Source organism: Rutidosis leptorrhynchoides, chromosome 9 (assembly GCF_046630445.1).
Source record: "Rutidosis leptorrhynchoides isolate AG116_Rl617_1_P2 chromosome 9, CSIRO_AGI_Rlap_v1, whole genome shotgun sequence".
Taxonomy (NCBI): domain Eukaryota; kingdom Viridiplantae; phylum Streptophyta; class Magnoliopsida; order Asterales; family Asteraceae; genus Rutidosis; species Rutidosis leptorrhynchoides.
This window is the reverse complement of record NC_092341.1, coordinates 76,403,842-76,426,787: the sequence shown is the minus strand read 5'-3', so window position 1 is coordinate 76,426,787 and position 22,946 is coordinate 76,403,842. Positions and strand designations below refer to the sequence as shown.

The 22,946-nt window shown below is 37.7% G+C and overlaps 2 protein-coding genes across 2 annotated transcripts; both read left to right on the top strand.

Moving 5' to 3' along the window:
• Positions 1–1,269: 1,269 nt before the first annotated feature.
• LOC139868179 (uncharacterized) lies at positions 1,270–2,028 on the top strand. The gene has a single exon (XM_071856510.1). The coding sequence runs from the start codon at positions 1,270–1,272 to the stop codon at positions 2,026–2,028; it is 759 nt and encodes a 252-aa protein (XP_071712611.1).
• An 831-nt stretch (positions 2,029–2,859) lies between these two features.
• On the top strand, positions 2,860–6,326 carry LOC139868178 (uncharacterized). Its single transcript, XM_071856509.1, has 5 exons — positions 2,860–3,124; positions 3,199–3,398; positions 3,514–5,584; positions 5,682–5,902; positions 6,003–6,326. The coding sequence occupies exons 1-5, from the start codon at positions 2,860–2,862 to the stop codon at positions 6,264–6,266; spliced, it is 3,021 nt and encodes a 1,006-aa protein (XP_071712610.1). The 3' UTR covers positions 6,267–6,326.
• The last annotated feature ends 16,620 nt before the right edge of the window (positions 6,327–22,946 follow it).

Sequence of the window (22,946 nt, the reverse complement as noted above, 5' to 3'; positions counted from 1 at the left end):
TATTAGTAATTTTAGCCAATAGGAATGCAACATACTTACGCCAATTAGTATTTCTTTCAGATCTTGGTGCTATTGTTAGATGAGAATCGTTGGTGGTTGATGCGGTGAATTAGATTGTTTGTTAATTCTTCATGATCTTGTTATTTTTTGTTTTTTATTTAAATGAAGATGTTATTTTTTAGTTATCCGATGAGATGATTTGTTATCAAGTTAGTGTTGATGTGTTTGTAATTTAGTTTCTGCTGTTGCAAAAAAAAAAAAAAAAAAAAAAAAAAAAAAAAAAAAAAAAAAAGATGCTACAGTAAATTGCTACAGTATAACAGTGTTTTTTGGGTAGGTGGCGAGATGTGATTGGTAGTCAGTGCCCATATTTAGTATACAGTATAAAAGTTAATATTAGTAATTTTAGCCAATAGGAATGCAATATACTTACGCCAATTAGTATTTCTTTCAGATCTTGGTGCTATTGTTAGATGAGAATCGTTGGTGGTTGATGCGGTGAATTAGATTGTTTGTTAATTCTTCACGATCTTGTTATTTTTTGTTTTTTATGTAAATGAAGATGTTATTTTTTTAGTTATCCGATGAGATGATTTGTTATCAAGTTAGTGTTGATGTGTTTGTAATTTAGTTTCTGCTGTTGCAAAAAAAAAAAAAAAAATGCTACAGTAAATTGCTACAGTATAACAGTGTTTTTTGGGTAGGTGGCGAGATGTGGTTGGTAGTCAGTGTCCATATTTAGTTGGTAGTCAGTGTTCATATTTAGTTGGTAGTATAATATAATATAATGTAAAGTAAAGATTAAGTTAAAAACAAACTTTTTCCCCTCATCAAAGAATAAGTTTTTTCCCCTCAAGGTTAAATTTGAAAAAGAAAAAAAAAAAAAAATGAAGTGAGATAAAATAAATGGAAATGAGATCATTTTATAAATTTGAAAAAATATGCTACGATAATTCATTCACTTTATTTTATTTTCTTAAAACTCCGGTACACAGATTATTTTTAATTTACTTTCACTTTCTTTACTCTCTTCAAAACAAAATTCGGTAACAAAATCCTAAGTATATTAGTCACTATATCACTATAAATAAATACTCAAATCAAATATCAAATATTGTGAATAATAAAATAGGTTATACTTGAGAGTTTATGGTTTTTCTTAAATGAATATAGTAAATAGTAATAGTAATAATATACACGAGAAGCACTCCTTTATGCCAAACATTTGCTAGATTGTTCCACCTTGAAAACTCAAAAGATGTGTTAGTAATGGATCGGTTAATTAAAAATAGTGAAAACGAGAATTGGTGTGCATTTTGGCAATGGTCCAGGATTCCTTCAGGTAGAACAAACGATGAACTAGTAGCACTTGAAGCAGCCGTTCGAGATTTCAGGTTCTCTGATTACCATAGCGACGTGTGGAATTGGAACCTAAACAACAACGGACGATTCATTACTTCGGTTCTAAATAAATTGATCGATACCAAGATACTGTCAGGGTCTAATGGATCCTTAGCAACCATGCGCAACAATCTAGTTCCACAAAAACTTGGCATCTTCATTTGGCGTTCCAAGCTTAATAGGTTACCGGTTCTTAGTGAGTTAGACAAACGAGGAGTGGACCTAGATTCGGTGCTTTGTCCAATTTGCAGCAGTCACATTGAAACCTCAGAACACATACTGTTTCAATGCACTTTCGCGGTCGATATTTGGTCTCGTGTTTCAAGATGGTGGTCCTCTAATCCTTCTTCTACTTCGAATTACAGTGCCTTGTTTTCGGGTACCACTAGCTCGTCAAATCCAAACAACTACTCCAAACTTTGGCAAGCAATCGAGTGGATCACCGGCTACCTATTATGGAAAAATAGAAACAACATGGTCTTTAAAAAGAAAAAAGGTAACGGTCCCTTGTTGCTAAGTGAAATTCAAATCAAATCTTTCGAATGGATCTCAAATCGTTCTAGAAAACTTTCGTTAACTTGGCTGCAATGGTTGACAAATCCGAGCTCATTCAACGATATAGGATAAATGTTCAGTCTTTAGTTTGCATATTTCTATCGTTCTCTAGTTTTTTCTGCATCTGTTTTAAATGGCATTATCTAATATGCCAAGTTGTATCTCTTTCTATTTTATTAAAATTTCTATTGGACTTTAAAAAAAAATATATATACATGTACGCCAACGAAGCACTGCTTCAATGGCATCTCCTTCATCTCGTGTGTTGGGGCTGGGGGTTAGGTCATGGGTTCGAGCCTCGCTCTGCCCATCCTATTAATTAATCTCCCTGAAATATGGATATCCAGATTGACCCCAGGGGGTTTTCTCCCGGATCTATTCAGGAATCAAATCCGGTCCGCCTGCCCCTCGGGATGTTCCTGTAATGCGATTCGGGTTTCCTCCCGAACGCGTATGTGTGTGCAATCACTTTACTAGGGTTTTTTTATTCAAGAATTTTGGTAACAAGACGCTCATTAGTGTCTTTTAAAGTTCCGTACCGAGCGATTACTTACTAACTTAAAAGCGATAATTTTAAAATTGTATAAGTAATTATTCACATTAACGACAATTCATTAGTGATATCGTTAGCAAAATCTCATTTCAATGGTAAAATTACATTACATTTTAGAGTATTGTTGGATAAAAATTAAAATTTCATGTAAACTATCCTCTCTTTTTGAATTTCAAAATACTCTGTCCGTAAACCATCTCCGCATTTATGCTTAAAAATCTAACGGTAGTCTTTTATTATAATTCCAAAATTACTAAAACCCCAAATCTTCATCTTCTTCATTCCATAAACACACACACACACACACACACTTCTTGATTTCAATTCAAAACACACACACAAACACATCAATGGAGGATAACAACAAATCTCAAAAACTATTAACAGAAATACCAGTTTTCACTGTGCTAAAAAACAATTCCACCCTCAAGAACATATTCCTCTTTCACAAACAACAATCATCAAATAATCAAGACTTTGATGAACAGATACTGCTTGTTGGACGCCATCCTAATTGCTACATTGTTCTTGAACACCCTAGCATCAGTAGATACCATCTCCGTATCCACTCGAATCCGTCTAAACATTCGGTCTCCGTATTCGATCTATCATCAGGTAAAATTCAGAATTATATATTTATTTATTCAATTAGGGGAAATGATTAGTTATTTGATGATTTAAATTTGTAGTTCATGGAACATGGGTGTCTGGGAAGAGGATTGAACCAGGGGTTCTTGTGGATTTAAAAGAGGGAGATGAAGTTAAGTTGGGTGGTTCGAGTAGGGTTTATGAGTTGCATTGGTTTCCTATTACTCGAGCTTATGATAGTGATGGAAAGTTTATGTCTACGATTTATACGATTAAAGAACAAGAAGAAGAAACGAATCAGGTGATTATGAATTTCTTTTAGTTTCGTTACTTTTTACATTTGGGTGATTTTTTGTGCACATAAGGTGTTCGATGGAATGTCTATTCACATTTGAAGTTTTCTTTGATTGTTGTAGGATGAGAAAGTTGAATTGCATATGTCCCGTGATGAGTTCAAGTGTTCAGGTTTGTCATTTTCGCCTGTGAAGAAAATGGACATGATGACTTTGTCTGATCTTGACTGTTTGACTTCTTCATGTGATGATATTGAGGCTGAATGCTCGAGTCAATTTAAAGCAGGCAATGGAACGGTATATGGAATAGAAGATTCTGATGGTCTGAATGCATCAAAGAATCAATCGAATTGGTCGAGTGATGAAGTGGGCGATTCATTAAAAATGCTCAATCGTGAAGGTGGTAAAGATGGCCCATTATCCTGTGATGACACTAATTCATTTCAGGCTACACTTGCTGTCTCAGAAACTGTATCTAAATTTGAAGATTCAGTTGGTCTAACCAAATGTGAAGATGAGTTGAATTGGTTGAAGGATAATTTGATCAATGAACTTGAGCTGCAAGATGATGGAATCGTTGAAGAAATTCCATTTTCTGTGCCAAAATGCTGGTTATCTGAATCCGCAGATGGCATGAATTGGTTGAGGGATAATTTTAGCAATGAATTTGAGCTGCAAAATCATGAAATGATCAACAAAAGTCCGGATATGCGTATGAAGAAACCGAATCTGTTGACAGCATCTGATCCGAACTGTTTGACTTCTTCATGTGATGATACCGAGGTTGAATGCTTGAGTCCATCTAAAACGGGTGAAGGAGTTATAACAGGAATAGAAGATTCTGATGGTCCGAACACATCTGAGAATCAGTCATATTTTTCAGGTGATAATATAAGCGATGAACTAAAGATGGCCAATCATGAACTAAAGTCATCCTGTGCTGATACTGCGTTGTTTCAGTCTCTGCTTGTCGCATCAGAAACTATACCAGCAACACAAGATTCTGTTAGCGTAAACTTCTCAGAAGACGAGCTGAATTGGGTGATGGATAACTTGAGCAATGAATTTGAGCTGCAAAAAGGTGAAAGCATCAAAGAAGATACAATATTCGCGCTAAACTTCCCGTTATCTGGATCAGAAGATGGGTTGGATTGGGTGAGAGATAATTTGAGCGATGAATCTGATATGGAAAATCACAATATCATCAACAAAGATCCGTTTTCTGTGACGAACTGCTCCGAATCTTTGTGTGATGATACTGATATTGAAACCTTTGCCACTGTTCAGGTTGGTTTTTCAGAAACTATATATGCAATTGAAGATTCCATTGGCCTAAATGATTCAAATTCTCGTTTGAATTTGTTGGAAGACATTTCAAACGATGATTTTAAGCTGATACATGATGTGTTTTCTTTGCCAATGTGCTCACAATCTTCTTGTTATGAAGATGAACCAGTAAATCAGCAGACAATTAACAAAGTTTCAGTTAATGTGGCCCATTCCGATGATGTAAACGTAGATGAAGACGGGTGTTTTATGCCCGATACAGCAGAAAGCAAAGAGAATATTATAGACTCTGAGTATGATCAGATGAATCATATAACAATGTCTAATGAATCAGAAGTCTCATCGGTTCTTATTGATGGAGCAGATATGGGAAACAACTTAGAATCTGTTGATCATGAGATAATGAAGAAAGAATCAGTCTTTATAGCTTTGGATCAAGAACAGAGTTATACTCCGGACATATCAAGAGCTAAAGACATCCGTATGAATCAAGAAGTATTGAAGAGTGTGTCAGTTTCGATGAATCTTTCTGATACCATTAATGGAAATGAACTGGAGATGTTTACTCCAGACAAAGAGAACAAGAATCCCAATACTTTTTCTGTGAAATCTTTGAAAAAAGGTTGGATGGAAGATGTTCGTAGTCCTACTGTTAACGAGAAAAAAGATGATATACCTATTTTACAAGAGTCATTAACCTTGAATGATGTAGATAAGGTTGATCCTGTTGTCTGCGATGAAGAAGCGTTGTTTTCGTTATCAGAAAAAGAGACTAAATCAAGACAATCAGAAAACAAAAGATGGACCATGGTTGTGGATACTAGCAGTCTTCTACATGCGCAGTCGTCGAAGCATTTGAAGCTTCTGGAAGGCCTCAAAGGGACTCAGATTGTCATACCCAAAACTGGTAATAAACCTGGCTTTTCTTTTAACTAAACCGAACATAAAAAGTTTACTACTTTCATCATGGCTGACAGTTTCCGTTAATATTTGATTAATAACAGTCATAAGGGAACTCATGTACATAAAGAGCCAAGGTAATATCGTTGCAAGAAACACTGAAAGGGTCTCTTTAGCTTTGAAATGGATTGACGAATGTATAGCGAATACAGAACTAGAATTTGAAGTCGTCGAAACTGCTCTTCATTTACGTAAAGAAGTTACAGACCGAAAGATCATCATTCTTAGCAATGATCTCACGCTGAAGATCAAAGCCATGGCAGAAGTACGTCTCCCGTTCTCCATGAATTATCATTTGTTTATTCATAATTTTCTTGCAAAAATTACACTATTTTTTTTATTTTTTTTGTAAAAATTTTTTGTAGGGAATTATGTGTGAAGAAGCAGAAGAGTTTCATAAGAGTTTAGTGAATCCTTTTTCGGAGAGGTTTATGTGGGTTGGGAGCTCAGCTATAGGACTAACTTGGTCCTGTGTAAATGATGATGATATTCTGAAGCAAAAATACCAGGGGTGCGATGCAAATGGGTCGCAGGGGTTGAAGGGTTTGAAGCTATTGGCACACGATGCAACTTTTCGTCAAGAGGTTAAGTCACCTTGTCTACTTAGCTTGTTAATGATGTTAGTGTGAATCATGTTTAGTACTTGAAACTAGTATCATCAGTTTCCACTTAAACAATGGTGTTATATCAAAGCCCTTTTTTTGTATAAGTTTCAGATTGTTCTATGAAAAAGATTAGTTCAAAGTTGAGTAATTTCAGTTACAAATGTCAGTCTGATAAATTCAACACAACTTTGATATTGAACCCATATATATTGATTTTGGACATAATGTTAGCACACCTAATTAACTAAAATAACTTTACACTTAAGCATATGTTTAATGTTGAATGGGTCTTCAATGCACCGTTATTTTGGGATGGGTAATAACAAATACACCTTTTATTTATAATTCGACAAAAATTGTGAATTATTTATATTTTATATGTACAAATACAAGTTTTATTGCATAATATTGATAGAATTGTCAAAAACAATGGTATATTTATCATCATTTGGGAATGAAACAGATAGAAAGTGTTAAACTTGTACAGTTGTACCTAAAAATGTCACATTGTTCCCAACTTTAACAGTATAACAGCCTCACAATAAGAGACTTTTTTTGATGATTGATAATACAGTTGTCACACCACTTGCAAACCAATTGGAAGGGTCAATGTGAGAAAATGAGCGTCTTTTTTTGGAAAACTTTATGTAAAAAAATCTAGAGTCCGAAAAACTTGTTAAAATCGGCTCTATTGTGATAAAATTGGATAAATAAAACAGATACTTAGTTTTAAGATCTGTGAAAATACGGGTTTATTAAATCAACAAAATAAAAAGATGTGTGAAATTTACCGGTTTTAAATAAAAGAACGATCATCTAATATAATATGGTATAACAATAGAATTTTGTAGTATTTAGTAAAAGAAAAGCCTTCGGCTGCATTAGATAATGAGAATAAAAGTGGATTATTATACATTTGAATATGAACTTTATATGAAATAACATATTTATATTTCATAACTTTTCATAACCACATAATTTAATCACACTAAAGATCATAATTAGCAAATAGCTAAGGTGTAAATCTTTTAGGAAACAAAACTCATCATCCAATCTCTTTAGTCCTTATTAACCTTTTCAATTAGCAAATGTACCTTTGACTCTTAAGCAACTTGATCGTTGCACGAAAGCACGTAAAGCATTTTTCGTAATTTTGTTCAGATTACACAAAGCATGGATAATTGTCATCTAATTACATGAAGCTTTACCTTACAAAGTACAGAAATTTCTATTTTAACTCAAACTTGATTAAGTACAAAAGAATATTGATATCAATAAACGTTAAATCTAAGTGTTGATTAGCCAGAAAACATCATATTTCTCTATGAATATATGAAATGAAACAAAGAACATATGGTATGAGCAAGACCAAAATCTGAAACCACACTTGGCTTTCAATTAACTAACCCATGTGACCCACTCAATTTATCATCTGTACTAACAAAACACATAAATATGAACATTTGATTAGTGACCAATGCCTAGTAACATAAAAAAGGCTCACAAAATAAGAAACATTATGTTATAATATATAAATATATATATATAAATGGATAGTCAATTATTGATACACAAAAGTAATATTATTGTATTACCTAAACTTGTGATATTTTTGCTATAAATAGCCATGAATGCAAGCATTAAACTTGCACCATTTCTCACACTTACAAAGTGTTTCTTTCTTTCTCTCCATTATCATCTTTGTTCTTACACTTCATTATTAGTATTCTTAATCAAGAATCAAATCACTAAAGGTAGTTATAAGCCTACTGAATTATAACATCAAGAATCAAACCACTAAAGGTAGTTATAAGCCTACTGAATTATAACACGTTATCAGCACGATAATCTTAATACTAATTATGGTTGGCTCTGCCACCTAAATGATATATGGTCGGTTATACCACCTGAATAATATATGGTCGACACTGTGACGCCCCGTACTAAATCATCATGTACGGACCATCAACAACAGGATCATTACAAGGTTAAGTACTATATGCGTTTTCAAAACAGAGTTTACATTCATAAATAAAAGTGACGTCATAACATACGTCAATTGTTTTACAAATCAAAAGTATGCTTCACTAAGTAGAAGCATTAAATAAGTGTACGTGACCATAATGGTCGTTACATAACATAAGTTCATAAGAAAAAGTTTGAATGCAACATAAGTAGTCATGCGATAACAACTCTAGGCAGCGGGTTCTACAGCACGACTAGTAAGATAGCGGAAGCGACTTCAAGCACCTGAGAAAATACATGCTTAAAAAGGTCAACACAAAGGTTGGTGAGCTATAGTTTAAGTATAACAGTAATGTAAGTAGGCCACGAGATTTCAGTGCTACAACGAGCGTTTCCAAAAGTATGTAAAAGTATATGCTTAACCGTGGGCACCCGGTAACTAACTTAACGTTTAATGTACCCCCTTAAAGTGCACTTGGCAAGTGCGTATAACCTCGAAGTATTAAACACTCGTTAAATGCTAGCGCTACTAGCCCGAGTGGGGATGTCAAACCCTATGGATCCATATCTAAGATTCGCGTTCATGGTTCAAAAACCGATGATTAAACGTTACCGAGCTAAAGGGAATGTTTCTGCCGTTATATAACCCACACATATATATAGTTTAAGTACTCGTGCCTAGTATGTAAAACATAAAATCCGCATGTATTCTCAGTTCCCAAAATAAGTTAAAGTAAAAAGGGAATGCTATAACTCACAATGATTAGTAGTAATGGTAAGGTAGTAGTCGGAAAGTGGTGTGCAAGTAACGGTCCAAACGTCCTCAACCTAAGTCAAATAGCACTAAGTCAATAAGTCGTCTCAAAAGGTTTACAAGTACGTAATTAAGGTCATAAGGGTCATCATCAATCATCATTAAACAAAAGGTAACAAGTAAGACTCGTTTATGAAAGTCGTTTAAAACAAAGGCTGACTTCGGTCAGTCACCACGGCCTCTACCCTTACTGAATTAAGGTGAGACCAGTGGTCATGGCTCCGTCTATGAGTCCCTTAAGTGTGGTAAAATTTACAGAAGCAAACTCGTCTTGGTTTGACCGTGGCGACGGTCTAAGTGCGAGTAGGTCAGAAATTTCTGCAGAACGTTAAAGGACATGGTAACGATCGGAGGGCCATAAATCCTAAACCGTAACTCGGATTAAGACGAGTCCTATATGAAAAGTTATCTACTCGAAAAGTTCTATCTAAAAATCAAGGTTAGAACAGCCCAGGTCTACTGGTCTGTTCCAGAAGCAGTAGGTCAGAAACTTTTGGACAGAATGCAGTGGGTTTTCAAGGGTTCCGGTGATCTTGGCGTTTGATGTTCATCACGGTTCTCATCCTTGATGCGTATAGCTTCAAGTGTACAACTCGTTGATGTGTTAACATCATTTTGACCAAGGTTTGTCCATCATAACTCAAGTGCAAGTGTTGTAAGTGTTTGATGAACCAAGGTTCCATGTAAGTTTATGAACAAGTTCATGAACACTAAGAAAGATCACAACCAAGTGTTGGATCCATGATACTTGCACCAAAGTGTAAGCTCTTGTTGGTTTCATGTCCTTGTTCAAATGTGTAGTAAGCAACTAACAATAAGAAATAAAGAAAATGAATGATAAGCCTAAACCAACCATGAAGGTGGTATTCTAGTAACATACAACAAACAAGAACACAAGTAACAAAAATTAAAGATTATAAACTTTAAATCTTTGAAATAAATAAAGTAGAAAGTTAACTAAACAAGAAGATGATTCATAGTTGCTCTCACTTTTAAAGATTCAACCCAAGTTGATCTTTAAGTGAAGTAACTTCAAAGTTACTTCAAGAACTACAAGTAAAGAGTTTATACAACTATGAACTTTAATTCTTTGAAACAAAATATGTAGAACATAACTAGAGAGATTATGTTCTTGATGTTCTTGTTAGATACAAGATATAAATGAAGAAATCAAACTATTAAGTTTGCTTCTTGAAAGCTAGAAAGTAAGTAACAACTAACAAGAAATCAACACATGTAAACAAGGATTAAAAACAACAAAGCATGTTGATGATTAATGTGTCTTATGGTTCGGTTTTGTTAAGCAAAGAAGGAGAGAAAAAGTCTTCAACTTACTTGCAAGAACTAGAGAAAGTTGAGAGAAAGTTTGAGAGGATTTCAAGTATGTGTTTTGAGAGAATGAAACAAGAGTGAAGTAAGTGAGCAAGTGAGTGAAAAAAAAAGATTTTGAACCCATTTACTCCATGGGGGCCGTAGGTTCAGCAGCTCACCAAGGATGGGTGAGTTGTTTGTTGGTCACTAGGGTGTTAAAGCTTCAAAAGGTGGTTAATGAAGGGCCATGCATGGGGATAGCAAGTCAACTAGATTCCAATTGAACAAACTAACTAGTTAACCTACAAACTAATACTTACAAGTGCTAACATGGGCTAGTTAATCCATAATATAAGTAGGGTGGGCTCTCATAAGTCCATGTACATGTATAAAGCCCAAGTTGTATGCAAGTAACATGTAAGTCCACTAAAAGTCCAAGTTAAGCCCAAGTAACTAACTAACCATTATAGTTAACCTAAATGATTAATAAAATTAATCATGAATGTAAATAATACTTGAAAATATTATTCGTGCAAGTTCCGGGTGTCACCAAGACGTTTCGGGCCCTTAAAAGTCAAGTACGGGCAATCAAAGCAACATGTAAATGTAATAACATACATTCGTTTAATCAAGCGTATTAATAATAATAATTATTAATAAATAACGTTGGTAAAACCAGGGTCGTTACATTACCCACCTGTTAAAGAAAATTTCGTCCCGAAATTTTAAGCTGAAGTAGATGGAGGAGTTGGGAAAAGATGAGGATATTTCCGCATCATTTGATCCTCTCGTTCCCAAGTAAACTCAGGTCCTCGTTTGGCATTCCATCGTACTCGTACAATCGGAATCTTGTTGCGTTTCAAAGTTTTGATCTCACGATCCATAATCTCAACAGGTTCCTCCACAAAGTGGAGTTTGTCATCAATAGTAAGTTCTTCCAAAGGTATGATGAGTTCGGGTGCAGCAAGACACTTCTTCAAGTTTGACACATGGAAGGTAGGATGAACTGAGCTCAATTGTGCTGGTAGATCCAGACGGTATGCAACTGGTCCAACACGTTCCAAGATCTCGAAAGGACCAATGTATCGTGGGTTCAACTTTCCACGTTTTCCAAAACGGATCACACCTTTCCAAGGTGCAACCTTCAACATTACACGATCACCAACATTAAATTCAAAGTCTTTCCGTTTAAGATCGGCATAGCTCTTTTGGCGATCACGGGCAGTCTTAAGTCTAGCTTGGATCTGAGCAATCTTCTCCGTGGTTTCGTGGACTACCTCGGGTCCGGTGATTTGCTTTTCGCCTACTTCGGCCCAACAAATAGGAGATCGGCACTTACGACCATACAATGCTTCAAAAGGTGCAGCATTAATGCTTGAGTGATAACTGTTATTGTACGAGAATTCGGCGAGTGGCAAATGCCTTTCCCAGGCCTTTCCAAAATCAATGACACATGCACGCAGCATGTCCTCCAAGGTCTGAATCGTTCGTTCACTTTGCCCGTCAGTCTGAGGATGATAAGCAGTACTCATGTCAAGACGAGTTCCCATGGCTTCTTGCAAAGAACGCCAAAATCTGGAAGCAAAACGGGGATCGCGATCGGAGATGATTGATAAAGGTACACCATGACGAGATACAACCTCTTTGATATACAGCTGAGCAAGTCTTTCCATTGTATCAGTTTCCTTCATCGCTAGGAAGTGTGCAGATTTGGTGAGGCGGTCAACAATAACCCAAATAGTATCGCATCCGCCCACCGTCTTCGGCAGCTTAGTAATGAAATCCATTGTGATCCTTTCCCACTTCCATTGTGGGATTTCCGGCTGTTGAAGTAACCCAGAAGGTCTCTGATGCTCGGCTTTAACCTTCGAGCAAGTCAAACACTTACCAACATAAGTCGCAACGTCCTTCTTAAGATTCGGCCACCAATACTGTTCTTTAAGGTCGTGGTACATCTTACCTGCACCGGGGTGAATCGAATATCTCGATTTGTGTGCTTCATCAAGTATCAGGCTTCGTAGATCTCCATAGTAAGGTACCCAAATTCTTCCGGCATAACATCGGAGTCCAGACTCTCTAACCTCGAATCGAGAGACAAGTATGTTCAAATGCTCGTGAGATATGTTCTCCTCCTTGAGAGCCTCAACTTGGGCTACTCTGATCTGGCTGTTGAGGTTCGAATGGATGGTGATGTTCAGAGCCCTAACACGGAGAGGTGCCGTCCTCTCCTTTCGGCTTAAAGCGTCAGCTACAACATTGGCCTTGCCAGGGTGATAACGGAGTTCACAATCGTAGTCGTTGAGCGTCTCGATCCATCGACGCTGTCTCATATTCAATTGCTTCTGATCGAAGATGTGCTGGAGACTCTTGTGATCGGTGAAGATAGTGCTCTTAGTTCCATACAAATAATGTCTCCACAATTTGAGTGCAAAGACAACGGCTCCAAGTTCAAGATCATGTGTAGTGTAGTTCCGCTCGTGAATCTTCAATTGGCGGGAGGCATAGGCAATAACCTTTGATCGTTGCATCAGTACACAACCAAAACCACTCTTCGATGCATCGCAATAAACAACAAAGTCGTCACTGCCTTCAGGAAGTGATAGGATAGGTGCGGAGGTTAACTTCTTCTTCAAAGTTTGGAATGCTGATTCGTGTGTGGGCTCCCAAATGAACTTCTTGCCCTTGTGAGTCAGTGCGGTCAAAGGACGCGCAATCAGAGAAAATCCTTCGATAAACCTTCGATAATAACCGGCGAGACCTAGAAATTGGCGAATATGCGTTGGAGTAGTGGGGGTCTCCCACTTGCTGATGGCTTCAATCTTGGCGGGATCAACTTTGATACCCTGGTCGCTCACAACATGACCCAAAAACTGTACTTCCTTCAACCAAAATTCGCACTTGGAGAATTTGGCGTAAAGTTGCTCTTGTCTTAAGAGTTCAAGCACTAGCCGAAGGTGTTGCTCATGTTCTTCTTCGCCCTTAGAGTAGATGAGGATATCATCTATGAAGACGATAACAAACTTATCCAAGTAAGGCTTGCAGACACGATTCATGAGATCCATGAACACGGCAGGTGCATTTGTCAAACCGAATGGCATCACGAGGAACTCATAATGACCATAACGGGTCCTGAATGCAGTTTTCATCACGTCACTTTCCTTCACCCTCAGCTGGTGATATCCGGATCGCAAATCGATCTTTGAATAAACGCTCGATCCTTGTAGTTGATCAAAAAGATCATCAATTCGTGGAAGAGGATATCGATTCTTGATAGTCAATTTGTTGAGTTCACGGTAGTCGATACACATACGGAAGGATCCATCCTTCTTCTTTACAAATAACACAGGTGCGCCCCAAGGCGAAAAGCTTGGTTGGATAAACCCTCGATCTAATAGCTCTTGTAGTTGACTCTGTAATTCTTGCATCTCGGAAGGTGCGAGTCTATAAGGTGCGCGAGCTACAGGTGCAGCTCCTGGCACTAAGTCAATCTGAAACTCTACTGCCCTCGGTGGCGGTAATCCAGGCAGTTCTTCGGGAAAGACATCGGAAAACTCGTTCACAATACGCACATCGTTCACGTTCTTCACCTCAGTTTCTACTGCTTTCACATGTGCTAGGACAGCAAAGCGTCCCTTCTTCATAATCTTTTGCGCTTTCACGCAACTAATGAGGTTCAACTTCGAGGTACATCTCTCTCCATAGATAACCAGTGGTTCGCCATCTCCTTGAGGTATGCGAAGTGCTTTATCTCCACAGATAACATCGGCCTTTATCTTGCTCAACCAATCCATACCGACGATTGCGTCAAAACTTCCCAGTTTGATAGGTATCAAATCAATTTCGAAATCTGCACCAGCTATGTTGATAATAGCTCCACGACTAATATGGTCAACCTTTTCAAGTTTTCCATTGGCGACCTCGACAAGCATACCTTCCTTCAAAGGAACTAACGACCAATCTAACTTATCACAAAAATGTCTACACACATAGCTTCTATCGGCACCAGTATCAAATAGGACAGAAGCTAAAAGATTGTTGATCTTGAATATACCTGTCACCAAGTCGGGGTTGTCGCGAGCGTCCCTTGCATTAACATTGAAGGCTCTAGCACGTGGTGGTCCGCCATCCTTACGCTTGTTAGGACACTCGTTTCTGAAATGGCCCGTCTTCCCACATTCATAACACTTCTTAGGCCCATTGTTGTTGTGGTTTGGCTTCACGTTCAAAGTGGTAACCTTGCAATCCTTGCCAACATGTCCAGATCGTTGGCACTTCTCACAGATAACATTGCAATACCCAGTGTGGTGCTTGTAGCACCTATTGCATTGTGGTAGGGTTCCTTTGTAGTTCGGATTGGTGCGGTTGTTGTTGTTGGGGTTGGTGTTGTTGTTGTGCATGTTGTTGTTTTGCCTAAACCCTTCATGTCGCTTTGCCGGGTTTTGATCATAGTTCCTACCCCTGTTGTTGTTGTGGTTGTTGTCCCATTTCCTCTTTTCACCACTAACAGTTTCAAACTTAGCCTTCTCCGGCTCGTCCAGGATGATTTGATTCAAGAGAGTATGCGCCATGCGCATTGCTTCGGGAACACTTGGTGGTTTGGATGAGGTAACATTACCCTTGATGGACTTAGGAAGTCCCGAGAAGTATTTCTCCAAACGCTTAAATTCGGGGGTGACCATGGTTGGACACATAAGAGCCAATTCCAAAAACCTACGGTTGTAGCTGTTAAGGTCGTTCCCTACGGTCTTCAATTGCATAAATTCGATTTCCATCTTTTGAATCTCGGTTCTCGGACAGTATTCCTCGATCATAGCACATTTAAATTCTTCCCAAGGCGTAGCATACGCCTCATCAATTCCTTTCGCTTGGGCCATGGTATTCCACCATGTGAGCGCGCCATCAGACAGCGTGCAAGATGCAAATTTCGTTTTGTTAGCCTCAGAACAATTGCTAACCCTGAATACCGATTCCAACTTTTCGAACCATCTGGTGAGACCGACGGGTCCCTCAGTGCCACTGAAGTAGTGTGGCTTGCAGTTTTGGAATTCCTTGTAAGTACACCCATCTCGGACGACAGGTGGATTGACAGGCGGTGGTGGTGGAACTTGGGGTTGTCTGTCAGCTAGTGCAGCAGCGACTCGCTCGTTAATCATTTCTTCAATTTGTGCCGCGGTGGGGATAGATCTCCCGTTGGCCATGATGTTCTATACAAACATTTTGACTCAAGTCAAAATCCATTATGCAAATAATAATAATATAGTATATAACAATCAACATGAAAACAGCACAACACATGTTGATTAAGTAATGCAAGCATATTTAAGTACCACAAAATCATGATATGATAACGTAAATAGAACACTTGCGCACAAAGTAACAACACAAATTCCATTCATTAATGATAATAAGTTCATACATTACAATAAGTTCGTACGTTACATAAGTGAAATATGAAATTACAAAAGAGATTACAATACAGAATCTAGTACAAAGTCCTACGGCGATGGTGGGTACAAGATGTCCAAAACATGAGTCATCTGCTCCTCGAGCTCAGTAACTCGAGTCTGGAGAATCTCAATCTCCCGCCTCATTTCCTCATTAGAGGAAGATGATGGGGCAGGTGGTGCTGGCGGTGCAGGTGGAGCCGGTGGTGCTGAAGTGGATGGTCCGGCTCTGGGTGGAGACGGTAAGATCAGTGGGTCGGCGGGGTACGGCACCAGCCGTTTACGAGCAGTGATCCTACGACGCCGACCATAAGCGTCAGTGACAGTACGACCAGGAATTATGCCAGCGAAGCGATACCGCTTCTTCGGCGGGGTAGAAGGTGCCTGAATCGGTCGGTCAGCGGGATCCTCCTCATCACTGGAGTCGTCAGATGAGGTGTCGTCTGAAGAAGCATCGGTGGAAGAACCGTCGTCTGAATCATGCGGTGGTGGCGCGGGTGGCTCAACGTATCCGAAAGCGGCCAACATCTGTCGGTGCCGGCCTGGCGTAATCACGGCTAAGCGGCCGTCGGCAGTGCGTCGGCAAGGTGTGCGCCAGTGGTTACGGAAGGGTCCTTCCCCGAACTCCGCGGGGATCTCCATGCCGCCAATGCGAGCCAGTTGCCTCAGGGGTCTGGAAGAAGACGCCGGGATAGGCACACTAGAGCTAGCTCCAGAACTAGAGGCGCCGGGGTCGCCAGTGGGTGTCGGGGCCGGAATGTCAGCAGCAGCAGCAGTAGCAGCAACAGGTGCAGCAGTGGGAGGAACAACGGGGCCTGAGCCGCTCGGGATGTCAGTAGGTGGAACGTCCGACATCTGAACAAGGAAAAATAAATTTTCCATGTCAGTATGTCATAAAGCAAGCAAATAATAGGCCAACAGTTTAATTCATGTATAACAATAAGTAGCATGGCAATATCAGTAATCGTACGAAACTAGCATGCAATCGAAAGCAAGTAATAGCATGCAGTAGTGAAATCACGTACTAGCATACGGCATATAGCAGTAACAGTAAGCAGCAGCATGTAGTAAGTTCAGCGGAAACAAGTAAACTAACAAGTTGTAGATTAGCCCTATTAGTGAATCCTACTCGGGTCGGTCTTAGACTCACTAATGCATCCTAATTCCCTACAACCAATGCTCTGATACCAAATGTGACGCCCCGTACTAAATCATCATGTACGGACCATCAACAACAGGATCATTACAAGGTTAAGTACTATATGCGTTTTCAAAACAGAGTTTACATTCATAAATAAAAGTGACGTCATAACATACGTCAATTGTTTTACAAATCAAAAGTATGCTTCACTAAGTAGAAGCATTAAATAAGTGTACGTGACCATAATGGTCGTTACATAACATAAGTTCATAAGAAAAAGTTTGAATGCAACATAAGTAGTCATGCGATAACAACTCTAGGCAGCGGGTTCTACAGCACGACTAGTAAGATAGCGGAAGCGACTTCAAGCACCTGAGAAAATACATGCTTAAAAAGGTCAACACAAAGGTTGGTGAGCTATAGTTTAAGTATAACAGTAATGTAAGTAGGCCACGAGATTTCAGTGCTACAACGAGCGTTTCCAAAAGTATGTAAAAGTATATGCTTAACCGTGGGCACCCGGTAACTAACTTAACGTTTAATGTACCCCCTTAAAGTGCACTTGGCAAGTGCGTATAACCTCGAAGTATTAAACACTCGTTAAATGCTAGCGCTACTAGCCCGAGTGGGGATGTCAAACCCTATGGATCCATATCTAAGATTCGCGTTCATGGTTCAAAAACCGATGATTAAACGTTACCGAGCTAAAGGGAATGTTTCTGCCGTTATATAACCCACACATATATATAGTTTAAGTACTCGTGCCTAGTATGTAAAACATAAAATCCGCATGTATTCTCAGTTCCCAAAATAAGTTAAAGTAAAAAGGGAATGCTATAACTCACAATGATTAGTAGTAATGGTAAGGTAGTAGTCGGAAAGTGGTGTGCAAGTAACGGTCCAAACGTCCTCAACCTAAGTCAAATAGCACTAAGTCAATAAGTCGTCTCAAAAGGTTTACAAGTACGTAATTAAGGTCATAAGGGTCATCATCAATCATCATTAAACAAAAGGTAACAAGTAAGACTCGTTTATGAAAGTCGTTTAAAACAAAGGCTGACTTCGGTCAGTCACCACGGCCTCTACCCTTACTGAATTAAGGTGAGACCAGTGGTCATGGCTCCGTCTATGAGTCCCTTAAGTGTGGTAAAATTTACAGAAGCAAACTCGTCTTGGTTTGACCGTGGCGACGGTCTAAGTGCGAGTAGGTCAGAAATTTCTGCAGAACGTTAAAGGACATGGTAACGATCGGAGGGCCATAAATCCTAAACCGTAACTCGGATTAAGACGAGTCCTATATGAAAAGTTATCTACTCGAAAAGTTCTATCTAAAAATCAAGGTTAGAACAGCCCAGGTCTACTGGTCTGTTCCAGAAGCAGTAGGTCAGAAACTTTTGGACAGAATGCAGTGGGTTTTCAAGGGTTCCGGTGATCTTGGCGTTTGATGTTCATCACGGTTCTCATCCTTGATGCGTATAGCTTCAAGTGTACAACTCGTTGATGTGTTAACATCATTTTGACCAAGGTTTGTCCATCATAACTCAAGTGCAAGTGTTGTAAGTGTTTGATGAACCAAGGTTCCATGTAAGTTTATGAACAAGTTCATGAACACTAAGAAAGATCACAACCAAGTGTTGGATCCATGATACTTGCACCAAAGTGTAAGCTCTTGTTGGTTTCATGTCCTTGTTCAAATGTGTAGTAAGCAACTAACAATAAGAAATAAAGAAAATGAATGATAAGCCTAAACCAACCATGAAGGTGGTATTCTAGTAACATACAACAAACAAGAACACAAGTAACAAAAATTAAAGATTATAAACTTTAAATCTTTGAAATAAATAAAGTAGAAAGTTAACTAAACAAGAAGATGATTCATAGTTGCTCTCACTTTTAAAGATTCAACCCAAGTTGATCTTTAAGTGAAGTAACTTCAAAGTTACTTCAAGAACTACAAGTAAAGAGTTTATACAACTATGAACTTTAATTCTTTGAAACAAAATATGTAGAACATAACTAGAGAGATTATGTTCTTGATGTTCTTGTTAGATACAAGATATAAATGAAGAAATCAAACTATTAAGTTTGCTTCTTGAAAGCTAGAAAGTAAGTAACAACTAACAAGAAATCAACACATGTAAACAAGGATTAAAAACAACAAAGCATGTTGATGATTAATGTGTCTTATGGTTCGGTTTTGTTAAGCAAAGAAGGAGAGAAAAAGTCTTCAACTTACTTGCAAGAACTAGAGAAAGTTGAGAGAAAGTTTGAGAGGATTTCAAGTATGTGTTTTGAGAGAATGAAACAAGAGTGAAGTAAGTGAGCAAGTGAGTGAAAAAAAAAGATTTTGAACCCATTTACTCCATGGGGGCCGTAGGTTCAGCAGCTCACCAAGGATGGGTGAGTTGTTTGTTGGTCACTAGGGTGTTAAAGCTTCAAAAGGTGGTTAATGAAGGGCCATGCATGGGGATAGCAAGTCAACTAGATTCCAATTGAACAAACTAACTAGTTAACCTACAAACTAATACTTACAAGTGCTAACATGGGCTAGTTAATCCATAATATAAGTAGGGTGGGCTCTCATAAGTCCATGTACATGTATAAAGCCCAAGTTGTATGCAAGTAACATGTAAGTCCACTAAAAGTCCAAGTTAAGCCCAAGTAACTAACTAACCATTATAGTTAACCTAAATGATTAATAAAATTAATCATGAATGTAAATAATACTTGAAAATATTATTCGTGCAAGTTTCGGGTGTCACCAAGACGTTTCGGGCCCTTAAAAGTCAAGTACGGGCAATCAAAGCAACATGTAAATGTAATAACATACATTCGTTTAATCAAGCGTATTAATAATAATAATTATTAATAAATAACGTTGGTAAAACCAGGGTCGTTACAGACACTGTCGTCTAATTATCATTTATGTTACTAACATTTATATTTCAATTATCTAACATTTATATGGCCGACACTGTCGCCTAATTATCATTTATGTTACTAACATTTATATTTCTATTATCTAACATTTATATGGCAGACACTGTCGCCTAATTATCATTTATGTTTACTAATATTTATATTTATGTTATATAACATTTATTAATGATTGCTTATATATGGTCGACACTGTCACCTACTTATCATTTATGTTATATTAAATTTATGTCTAATGTTTATATACTTATGAATATAAAGTGACTATAATTTATCATGTTGTTTGTTTTAATAGAAAATGTCGAATCTGGAAAAGTTTAAATTTACTCCTTTAGAATCAACTGGAAACAACTACATGCCATGGGTTATAAAAGTAAAAATGCATCTTAAATCAATGGGCATTCTTGAAGCCATAAATGAAAACAACACTTGTTCTGAAAAAGAACAAGCAACGGCATGTTGCTTTATTCATCAACATATTGATGAATGCTTACAAAATAATTATGTGACTGTAGAAGATCCCCATGTTTTATGGGAAGGTCTCAAAAGCAGATTCAATAATCAAAGAGAAATTTTACTTCCAGCTGCTATGGAACAATGGAGAACATTAAGGTTCCAAGACTTTAAGAAAGTAAATGAATATAGCTCAGCTCTGTATAATACATGTTCACAACTTAAATTCTGTGGACATGAAATAAGTGATGCAGACATGATGGAGAAAACTTTCTCCACAATGAATGCTGCAAACATCACAGTGCAAAGAAATTTGAGAATGCTAAAGTTCAAAACATATCCTGAACTTAATTCATATCTCTTAGTTGCAGAGCAAAATGATGAGCTATTAATGAAAAATCAGCAATCCCGTCCTACTGGTACACTTGCAATCCCTGAAGCAAATACTGCAAATAATTATAAACAGGGACAAGGACGCGGGCAAGGTCGTGGTTATAATAACCATCACCATCATCATGCCAAAAGCCATAACTATGGTAGAAACCATCCTTATGGTAATGGTAATGGGCGAGGACGTGGTCGTGGTCGTGACCGTGGTGGTCAAAGAAATAATAATCCACGAAAATATAAATATCAACCACAAAACAAGCCCACTAAACAAGATGTTGAAGAAAATTCTTCTAAAAATTCTGAAGAATCTTGCTACAGATGTGGTAGAATGGGCCACTGGGCTAATACTTGCCGAACATCTAAACATCTTGTTAAGATGTATCAGGATTCGCTGAAAGATAAAGAAAATGAAGTAAACTTTGTGGATAACGTCGATCCAACAGTCACTGAGAAACCATCTGATTTATATGAAGATTTCTTGAATGTTTAAGTTGTGTGTCTTTCGAAAAATAAACGATTTAATATCGTCTGTCTTTGTCATTATGTTTGCTAAATGTTTCAGTACTATCTATTTGCGTTTAAAATATTGTGTAATATTAATGTACTCACTATTTATTTCTTATATATGAAGTTCAATATGAATTTTGCTGGAATACAACATCAATCAAGTGGTGGAGATCTCTGTATAGCAGACAGTGGAACTACACACACTATACTTAAATTCGAGAAATATTTTATTGATCTAAAACCAACGGAAGGAACTATACATACAATATCAGGACCTGCTAACTTGATAAAAGGGATAGGAAAGGCAAATTTCATACTACCAAATGGTACAAAATTTTTAATAAATGATGCCTTATTTTCTCCCAAGTCAAGCAGAAATTTATTGAGTTTCTCCGACATATACCTTAACGGGTATGATTATCAGTCAGTGACAACAGAAAATGAGAAATATTTAAGTATCACTGACAAGAGTCATGTGGTTGAAAAACTGCCAAGACTTAGTTCTGGATTACATTATACACATATAAATGTACCAGAAATACATATGGTAGTTAACGAAAAATATATTGATCCTGGTGTATTCAGTTTATGGCATAACAGATTAGGCCATCCAGGATCAACAATGATGAAAAGGATTATTGAATGTACTCATGGACATCCACTAAAGGATAGAAAAATCCATCATGATACAATGGTTCCATGTACATCTTGCTCTCTTGGAAAATTGATAACTAGACCCTCACCACTTAAGGTTGAGAAAGAATCACCGATGTTTCTTGAAAGAATTCAAGGTGATATATGTGGACCAATTCATCCACCATGTGGACCATTTAGATATTTCATGATTCTAATAGACGCATCTAGCAGATGGTCTCATGTTTGTCTGTTATCAAGCCGTAATGTGGCATTTGCAAAATTTCTTGCCCAAATTATTAAATTGAGAGCTCATTTTCCTGATTACACCATTAAAAGGGTGAGACTTGATAATGCTGGTGAATTTACATCTCAAGCATTTAATGACTATTGCATGTCTATAGGAATTGTTGTTGAACATTCTGTTGCTCATGTGCATACACAAAATGGTTTAGCCGAGTCATTGATTAAACGTTTACAGTTAATCGCTAGACCATTGATAATGAGAACAAAACTCCCTGTATCTATATGGGGTCATGCAATTTTACATGTTGCTGCATTGATTCGCATCAGACCAAGTGCAAGTCATAAATATTCTCCCCTACAACTTGCTTTTGGTCAAGAGCCAAATATTTCCCATCTTAGAACATTTGGTTGTGCAGTGTATGTTCCAATTGCGACACCACAACGTACAAAAATGGGTCCTCAAAGGAGGTTGGGAATATATGTTGGATATGAAACATCTTCAATATTAAGGTATATTGAACCTATGACAGGTGACGTTTTTACAGCACGTTTTGCTGATTGTCATTTTAATGAAACATTGTTCCCTAGATTAGGGGGAGAAATGAAAAATAAAGAAAATGATGTTTCATGGTGTGAACCTCAATTAAAGTATCTTGATCCTCGCACAAAAGAATGCGAGACAGAAGTTCAAAAGATAATGCATATACAAGAACTTGCAAATCAATTGCCTGATGCATTTACAGATACAAAAACGGTGACAAAATCATATATACCAGCAGTAAATACTCCAGCTCGAATTGAAATTCCAAAAGCTGGCAATAACGTCACTCATGAATCTTTGCCACGTCAGAAACGTGGAAGAC

Bases quoted from the DNA above. Each gene is read 5' to 3' on its own strand.
- LOC139868179 (XM_071856510.1), top strand. From the start codon at position 1,270: ATGGATCGGTTAATTAAAAATAGTGAAAACGAGAATTGGTGTGCATTT.
- LOC139868178 (XM_071856509.1), top strand. From the start codon at position 2,860: ATGGAGGATAACAACAAATCTCAAAAACTATTAACAGAAATACCAGTT. The intron at 3,125-3,198 runs GTAAAATTCAGA...TTAAATTTGTAG, and splicing joins CGTATTCGATCTATCATCAG to TTCATGGAACATGGGTGTCT. The intron at 5,903-6,002 runs GTACGTCTCCCG...AATTTTTTGTAG, and splicing joins AGATCAAAGCCATGGCAGAA to GGAATTATGTGTGAAGAAGC.